General features: G+C 37.0%; 1 protein-coding gene across 2 annotated transcripts in view; it reads right to left on the bottom strand.

The window, feature by feature from the left end:
• Nucleotides 1-10,000, bottom strand: part of LOC115211011 (retinol dehydrogenase 14-like) — a 28,163-nt gene that overhangs the window by 4,211 nt on the left and 13,952 nt on the right. Inside the window, exon 2 of one of the 2 annotated variants that reach the window (XR_004998926.1) lies at nt 908-1,936. Coding sequence is in view for 1 of the 2 variants with exons in the window: in XM_036502576.1 (XP_036358469.1) it covers nt 986-1,927 (942 nt within the window). In the remaining variant the exon portion in view is untranslated. Of the gene's footprint in view, nt 1-824; nt 1,937-10,000 lie in introns of those variants that run through there. The other variant, XM_036502576.1, reaches the window with a different exon arrangement.

Below are 10,000 nucleotides of genomic sequence, written 5' to 3' on the forward strand. Positions count from 1 at the left end.
TGGTTTCTATGACTATCATATATATATATATATATACTCTTTTACTCATTTACTGAATTCAAATTTCCACTGGATGAAGATTAACATCATGCTTGAAACTTTGAGTACCAATGAATTTGAATCAAACCGTTTTGATCTATACATGTTACTCCAAATAAACAAATAAATGTGCTGAGTGCCCTTCTTTTGTTTGTCCGCTCACTCATGTATGTATGTATGTATATATATAATATTAGGGAATATTTTTCCAAACTTACAAGGAAAAATTCAATTTAATAATACTAAATCAAATTTCAAAATATATAATATATGTATATAAATTAAAGTATATAATTGGTAAATTATATACTTTTTATTTACTATTTTGTATTTTACTTAATTATTGGTATATGTTTTATCATATATTTAATGTTTTTTTTCTATATGGTATAATTTAATTATACCATTGTTATTTCATTGTTGAATTGATAAAAGGTGGTTCTTCTCTAATTTATATACATATAAATAAATAAAATAAATAGAATAAAAAAAATAGATATATATATATATATATATTTATATATAAATTTATAAATATAAATTAATAATTTAAAATTTTTAACTTTAAATTTAAATAATTTAAATTTTGAATTTTATATTTTATATATTTTGTATATTATATTAATTAATTTTATTTCTATGTTTTGGTTTATGTTTTTCACTGTTTAATTTGCCTAATAATGGTTTTATCTCTAATTTAATTTATATATATATATATATATATATATATATATACCGGTTCAGTCATTGAGACTTTTTCAACTGTAAATATGGAAAACAATTAAATTTTAGAAAAATTAAAAGAACAGTTTTTTAAAAGAATATTTGCATAGTATTGAAATACAAAGGGCATTTTCTTTGTTTCTGCCAGTCTCTGTCTCTCTTGTTGACTTGGCTCAATAGGAGCTTATATTTACTCCACACAGTGTTCCAGAATTTCACTGTTTTATTCCCTTTTAACAGCTTTTTCACTAACTTCCCATAGTCTTTTCGCTCCATCCTCATTTAGTCCATTGCTATTAAGGTCTTCTTGGCTGCAATTTGAATAGTAGTAACCAGATTCATTTTGTAACTTTTCAGACAGAATACAATACAAAGTTGTCTGTGCTCCTTGTGCAGGAGTTTTCAAAAATAATCTGGAAATGCAATCAAAATATCTTAAAAATTGTGGCACTGTGTGACGCATAATATCTGTGAGAACAATTCCTGGATTAACACAATAGACATTAACCCCACTGCCTTCTAATCTCTTGGATAATTCACGACAAAACCAGAGATTTGCAAGTTTGCTAGATTTGTAAGCTTCAGTGCCATTATAACTGTCCCTCCAGTTAATATCATCAAAGTTTATCCGAGCGTCTTTGTACATGAAACTGGACAGTACTACAATTCTTGATGGAGCAGACTTTTTTAGCAAATCCAGAAGCAATGTTGTTAATAGAAAATGTCCCAAGTGGTTCACTTGAAAATGTGTTTCGAATCCATCTTCTGTATATAATGAAGGACAACGATAAACTCCAGCATTATTGACTAAAATATCTAAATGTGGTTCCTCCTCATTTATCCTTGCACAAAATTTACGGACAGACTCGAATGAAGACAGATCTAATTCACGTACGACAACCTCATTTTTACCAGAATCTTTTGTAGCATCACGTATTTCTTTTGCGGCTGCTTCAGCCTTTTCTAGATTTCTACAAGCCATAATCACCCTGGCATTCCTTTTTGCACACTCTAAAGCAGTCTGTTTTCCAAGTCCTGTATTTGCTCCAGTAACAATTACAGTTTTACCATCCAAATATTCAGAACATTGGTGCTTTATAAAGCGAGAGCAGAAGTTATTACTTGACTGGTGAGTCCCAGTAGCACCAGGAACACAGGTACACATTTCAGTTGGCTGCAAAATAAAAGAAAAAACGGAAATTAGAAAGATTCTATCAATAACTGTGTTTGGATTATTCTAGAAGAATTAGTGACAGTCAACTGACTGAAAGCACAATAGTTTGTATCAAGTTGCTGCTGTCACAGTACCGTGTCCCTCTGTCAAGATACTTAACACTCACAACTTCACCCCACATATTTATAAAGCCAACGATGGAGCATGTGTACTAGAAATAATAGCCAAATTACCCTCAAATTGCACTTTACCCTCTTGGACACATTAATCAATGGGTTGATCCTTGAATTCACTATCAGTGAAAAGACAGTTATGATTGGAATATCTTTCATGACAGACTTACTTGATAAGAACTGATCTCGGGCCTAACAACAATAACTTATGCAATACCGTAAATATCTCACTCATATCTTGAGGTCCAGCTATTGATTCTGGTTTATACTGTAGGCATCAGGGATCTGTGGTTAAGAAACTCGCTTTCCAAACATATGATCTTGGGTTCAGTTCTAATGCATGGCACCTTGGGTATGTCTTCAACTACAGTTCCAGGTCAACCAAAGTATTATGAGTGGATTCGGTAAACAGAAACAGAAAGAAGCCTGTCAAATCTGTGTGTGTGTTTGTGTGTGTGTGACAATATATGGAGTCAAGTAATCCAGCAGTGCTTGTAAAAAAGTTCCTTAATGTCCCCTTCTACAAAACATATACAATATATAGCACAATACAAGTGAAAATGATAAGAAGTGTATAAAGTCATAAATGACACATATATTCTTTATTCTTTTATTCTTTTACTTGTTTCAGTCATTTGACTGTAGCCATGCTGGAGCACCACCTTTAGTCAAATAAATCGACCCCAGGACTTATTCTTTGTAAGCCTAGTATTTATTCTATTGGTCTCTTATGCCAAACCACTAAGTTACAAGGATGTAAACACACCAACACCAGTTGTCAAGCGATGGGGGTAGGGACAAACACAGACACACACAAACATATACATATATATATATATATATATATATATATATATACGCATATACACGACGAGCTTCTGTCAGTTTCCGTCTACCAAATCCACTCACAAGGCTTTGGTCAGCCTGAGGCTATAAAGCTATAGTAGAAGACACTTGCCCAAGGCACCACGCAGTGGGAATGAACCCAGAACCATGTTGGTAAGCAAGCTACTTACCACCCAGCCACTCCGTCTATATATGTATGAGATCTAATCAATAAGTATCCAGACTGGTGCTACAAAAAACAAAACTACAACACATACTAATTTGGCATTTAATCTCCTTCAAAGTAGTCCCTTTCTGAAGCCACACACTTAATCCAGCGCAGTTTCCAATGATGAAAGCACTCCTGGAACTTGTCTTCTGGAATAATCAGCAGCTGCCTTATCACATTCACTTTGATTTCCTCAAATCCTGAAATCTTCTTCTTTTAAAACGGGATTTGATTTTTGGAAAGAGGAAAAAGTCGCAAGAGACGAGATCTTGGCAATACGGTGGCTGTCAGACCTGGGGAATGCTGTGCCTAGCCAAAACTGCTGCACAAGCTGTGCTGAATGGGTGGGGGGCCTGCAAGCAAAACAGTAAATTGGGGATCCACAGTAGTATATTAAAGGTCCAAGGAAAAAATTTTGTTTCAGATGTATATATTGCAAGAAAGAGTAGTTCAACCTACAGAACTTCATGTGTGAAAAGCAAAAAGTGAATTTTGAAAGGGGTATCTGTAAAACTAGTTTTTAAACATCGAATGGCTATGGGGGTCAACGAGAATCATTGTTCTCATCATCATCATTGTTCGACCGTGGTCGAGACAATGGAATTTCCCATGCTACACCAGACTTCACGGTCCATCATGGCATTACGGAGGTCCTGTCGCTGGATGCTTGTATCCCTGGAGATTACATCAGGGTAGGAGAGTGTGCGCCCTCTGATATTGCGAGTAGATGGCTTCCAGAAGAGAAGAGTAGAAATTGCCTCGTTTTCAGCTCTACAACAATGTCCAGCAAACTGGACTCTCCTACCTTTCACAAGAGATGACACAGGTGGTAGTTTCCCATATATTTGCATTTTGGTTGGAAGGTGCTTCCACGAGAGATTTTGAGCTCTCATAAGGAGGCGAGTGTAAGTTCCATCCAACCGCCTCTCAAGCTTCTTTGATAACGTCCAGGTTTCTGAGCCATATAGTAGAATTGGTTCGACTGTGGCTTTGAAGATTTCAAGTTTGAAGTCTCTACTTAGATTTGATGACCAGATCTTATGCATATCATTACAGGCTGATCAGGCCATACCCTTTCTAGTTAGAAAATCTTTTCCAGATGATGATATGTATGACCCAAGATATTTGTAATCAGAAACCATATTTAAGGGCGCATTGTTGAGAGTATGGATGATGCAATCACTGTTGGACAGGCACTTGTTTATGTATTCAGTTTTGGCCTCATTGATGTAAAGACCTACACAATTTGAGGCTAGTTCGAGAGATTGTAAAAGAGACTGGGCATTGGAGAGAGAATCACTGATAAGAGCGATGTCGTCAGCAAAGTCAGTGTCTGTCAAGTATTCAGCTGGGTGTCTGGAACTTCTTCTTGGTTTTATTTCAAAGCCTTTGCCAGAGATGGTATCAACTGACACACGTAGTACATAGTCAACGACAATGATGAAAAGAAATGGGGCGAGTGTGTCTCCCTGCAGTATTCCGGCTTTGATTGAGAAAGATGATGTTTCTCCGTCAGGGGTTAAGATGGTTGAAGACGTATCTGTGTAGAGGACCTTGATGGCAGAGATTGTTCTAGATGATCAGGTAGATGAGCAAAAGCTTATAGAATTATGCATGTATCCAATAATACAATGGATTTTACAGAATGTTTACTCAGAGTCTATAAGCCACCAGTCCAGAACCATATTCATTTGGCTAATTTACTTCTACAAAGAAAAATAACCAATCCACCAACTAGTGTTTAAGCTTTTTGAGAAAATGCAGTTTACAAGTGTAAATTGAAATCGAAATCAAAATTGAACCAATCCTATGACTGGCACCCGGCAGATGCCAGGACCCCTGGACTGGAGATACGTAAAAAGCACTATCCGAATCGTGGCCAATGCCAGCATCGCCTCGCCTGGCTTCCGTGTCGGTGGAACGTAAAAGGCACCATCCGAATCGTGGCCGATGCCAGTGCCACCTCGACTGGCTTCCGTGCAGGTGGTACGTAAAATGCACCAATCCGACCATGGCCGATGCCAGCCTCGCCTGGCACCTGTGCAGGTGGCATGTAAAAAGCACCCACTACACTCATGGAGTGGTTGGTGTTAGGAAGGGCATCCAGCTGTAGAAACATTGCCAGATAAGACCGGAGCCTGGTGCAGCCTCCTGGCTTCCCAGATCCCCGGTCGAACCGTCCAACCCATGCTAGCATGGAGAACGGACGTTGAACGATGATGATGATGATGATGAAGTGTAGGAAACTAGAAACTGTATAAACAAGTGTTGGGATAATTGGTTAATCTTCTTTAACCCTCTAGCATTTACACTGGCTACATCCTGCCCAAATATTCTACTTGTTTTATGCTCAAACTGGCCAGATCTGACCTCTCACACTTACCCTACAATTTCATTTTAAAAATAAACAAATCTCAACATTGAAAAATCTCAAAGTTATGAGATAATGCATGATGAAGGTTTAATTCACTTTTAAATGCCTTTTCACTAGCATCCCTTAGTCTTTTGGCTCCATCCTCAATTAATCCATTGCTTAAGAGCAAAGGTCTTCTTAATTGCAATTTGAATAATAATATCTGGATTCATTAAAAAAATTATGTGAATACATAAGCATTGCATTTGACGGACAAATATGAATGTTAAAGAGTTAATAATGAAATATTGGAGTGAGATGGATTCTATGAAGCAGATTAGCTCTAATATCTTAGCAAACATTTAATTTGGTTCTTCCATAAGTAAAGGACAATGGAGCTGAATATAAATCTATGGTCCCCTTTAAAGCTTTTATGGTCTACTAGCAGTATCGCCCGGCGTTGCTCGGGTTTGTAAGGGAAATAACTACAAAGCATTTTTAGAGAGTTATAGCCAAAAAATAGCAAAAAAATGCATTATAAATGGGAAAAAAATGATGGTAAATTTTTTTTAAATCGTTGACTCATCGTAGACATTTTTAGAGAGTTATAGCCAAAAAATAGCAAAAAAATGCATTATAAATGGGAAAAAAATGATGGTAAATTTTTTTTAAATCGTTGACTCATCGTAGACATTTTTAGAGAGTTACTTCCCTTATATAATAGCGAAAAAATGCATTAAAATGGAAAAAAATGATGGTAAATTTTTTTTTAAATTGTAGACTCATCATAGACGCGCGCTAATACCAGAAGGGCTCGATATGTATCATGACTATAAGATACCCGGTTTTGGTTAAACTGCACCGCAAAATGTGGGAGTAGTTAGGAATCTAAATCGTAGGAGACAGACACACAACTTGACTTTTATATATAAAGATTAGAAAAACATTTTCTCATAGAAATTTTTAATAAAGGTATCCTCTGGTATAAACACCCTGTTTTCCCCACCTTAAGGGTGGGGAAAACACGGTGTTTATACCAGAGGGTAGCAAATGTCATGGAATTAATAAAGTTCATTCAAAATATTTAAAATAAAAAAAAAACTCCCTAAATTATACAGTAATGTATGAACTATAACATGAATTCTAAACTTTTATAACTATCATGACATGGTTTATAAGCACATACACACATACATATACATATGCGTATTTATACATGCAGTTGTAGGAATGCCATCTTCAGAGAGGAAATTGTACACATTTTCCTACTTTTCAGAAACTAAAAGCATGGAATCCAAACATTTTTGCAAAATGGCCAAGAAAAGAGATCATGTCTAATTTTGTTGATTTCCATTACATGCAAATGAATTTAAGTTGTTTGTTAGTTCATTTGAGGTGGAATTAAACACTATCAAAAGGTTATCTCTTTTACTTGTTTCAGTCATTTGACTGTGGCCATGCTGGAGCACCGCCTTAAGTCGAGCAAATTGACCCCAGGACTTATTCTTTGTAAGCCCAGTATTTATTCTATCGTCTCTTTTGCCGAACTGCTAAGTGACGGGAACGTAAACACACCAGCATCGGTTGTCAAGCAATGCTAGGGGGACAATCACAGACACACAAACATATACACACACACTTATATATATACATATATACGACAGGCTTCTTTCAATTTCCATCTACCAAATCCACTCACAAGGCATTGGTCGGCCCGGGGCTATAGCAGAAGACACTTGCCCAAGGTGCCACGCAGTGGGACTGAACCCGGAGCCATGTGGTTGGTTAGCAAGCTACTTACCACATAGCCACTCCTGCAAGGATTCAGATGGAGCTAAACAATATTTCTAGAAATGTATGAATTTCACAAGCCTGGTTGTGTAGTTAAGAAGTTTGATTTAGAGAGACATGGTGTAAGGCTTCACACAGTGTAGCACCATGAATAAATAGTTCTAGACCAACCACTATTTTGTGAGTGAATTTGGTAGGCAGGAACTATAGGAAGTCTATCATATGTAGCAAATAACTGTTGATCTTTCATCTGTGACAGTTTGACTCTTGATATCAAACCGCCTGAGATCACCTCTGGTTCTATGATACAAACTTACTGCTTTAAAGTGATCTCAATTATAATCTTCCATCAAAATTCTATGTTACCATATTTGACGGCATATTAGACGCACTGGCATATTAGACGCACCCTCATTTCAGTAGGTCAAATTCAGGAAAAAAAGTTTTAAGTGTATTTAAGCATATATTGCTTTGATTTTTACGATAATTCGTATTTTAAAGTAATAATACTGGTAATAATAATAATAATAATAATACTAGCAATAAAATAATGATGCATGAGTACTGAAAATATCATTAAGGCGTTAGCATATTAGACGCAGGGCGATTTTTTGAGCCCAATTTTTTGGGAAAAAAGTGCGTCCTATATGCCGTCAAATATGGTAATTTATTCCAGACACCAGTTTTTTTTTTACTTTCATGCTTTGGAAATTAATTGAAACAAAAGCAATATAAAGTAATGATTAATTGCCAGCCTAATGTAACAGTTCTGTTTGGGGCAAATGCTACTGTTGTTTAACCCCAGGAGACGTAGTCTCCAGCTGGTTATATGACACACGATCTGTGTCCTTATATTTCCAAACAGGGGAGGCTAGCATCCCTACCCAGCACAAAGGCAATTTCAGCAGAAATACAGTAACAAAAGCATTCAGCAAAATAGTGATGATGTTAACGTTCCTTATTGACATTATGACCAGCTGCTCATTAATTTTGAAGATCTCCAGAAGAAAAAAAATCCATACTTAAAAAAAAGCAAGTAAGGGAAGAGCATCTGGCTGTAAAATCTTGCCTCAAAATCAATTCCTGTCCAAGCTGTGCTAGCTAGGAAAAATAAATGTTGAATGAATGAATGATTTCTGTTGTGGAGTAGTTAAGGACAATAATGCTTGATAAAAGAATCTTAATTTTGGGCATATGGTGTAGTGGTTAAGTTTGATTCCAAGTAGTGACCTGAATAATAATAATAATAATAATAATAGTGTTATCATGTACATTGTTTTGTCTTGGTATAAAAGATGGGCTACAGCAAATATTCTGCTCAATACCACAGATTTGCTTGTCAGTTGTTTGATGTTAACCAGTTGAGCATATCCCTTAGTGGCTGACGATATGTGCATCTCTGATCACGAGCAGAAGTAGTGGGGGAGCATCATGGCCATGTGTTGAGAGGGATTCTTTGGGGTTTGAATAATTCACCTCTGGAAACATGAGTGTTTCATTCAACATCCTTAAACAACCCTTATTCAGGGACCTTTTTGAGCGGGATGGGCTACTCGACCAGAACAAAATTCTAACTGTACCCCACCTGCAAGGTCATGTGCTGTTTATCTTGATATGAGATAACCATGTCACACACATATGGTTGTGATGCATGTGCCTAGTGTACCCTTATCAGATGGGTAGTCATGATGGGTATACTGGGCTTCGTATATTTTACCCCAGTGTCACTTTGGTGGCATGTACTGCTCTCTCTCACTCAATAATAATAATAATAATAATAACAACATCGAAAAATACCTTAGGAATGAGAACACAGATTCAAAATTTCCCCAAGACACCTGATGAAGGCTGGAAGGTATATCAGCCGAAACGTTGTATTAACAACAAACAAGATGAGGACAAATATCAGTCAAATGTAAATAATCTTAAATTTCAGTTATTTACTTTAAGCATCTTGTTAAAACTGTCCTTTGTTTGTATGAATGCAGTTTAGATCTAGGTAAGGCCAGATTGGACAGATTTATGATCAAAGGCATTCTAAGCATCCTATTTTAAGGTATAGTACATCAAGGACTACATCCCAGGGTTCTTTTTTGAAAGATGGTATGATTTGGTGAAAATTTGGTTTCTCATTCCAGCACTTTGAGCAACCACTGTATGTCCTGCTTGTTGATTCATCACCATTGCTATTTAACATTGAGGTAAGCTCTGAACAAGCAGACTTATAATTTTGCTATAACCATCCCTCCTGAGTAAGATTTGGGTACTATTTCTGGCAGTTTAAGGATTGCATAGAACAGTCATGGGCAACCTGGGACTTTTTGAACTTTCTGAATGGCATCATCATCATCATCATCGTTTAACGTCCATTCTCCATGCTAGCATGGGTTGGACGGTTCGACCGGGGATCTGGGAAGCCAGAAGGAGGCACCAGGCTCCGGTCTTACCTGGCAATGTTTCTACAGCTGGATGTCCTTCCTAATGCCAACCACTCTGTGAGTGTAGTGGGTGCTTTTTACGTGCCACCTGCACTGGTGCCAGGCAAGGCTGGCATTGGCCACGGTCGGATTGGTGTATTTTACGTGCCACCTGCACGGAAGCCAGTCGAGGCGGCACTGGCTTCGGCCACGATTCAGATGGTGCATTATACGTGCCACCGACACGGAAGCCAGTTGAGGCGCCACAATTCGGAT

Source organism: Octopus sinensis, linkage group LG4 (genome assembly GCF_006345805.1).
Source record: "Octopus sinensis linkage group LG4, ASM634580v1, whole genome shotgun sequence".
Taxonomy (NCBI): Eukaryota; Metazoa; Mollusca; class Cephalopoda; order Octopoda; family Octopodidae; genus Octopus; species Octopus sinensis.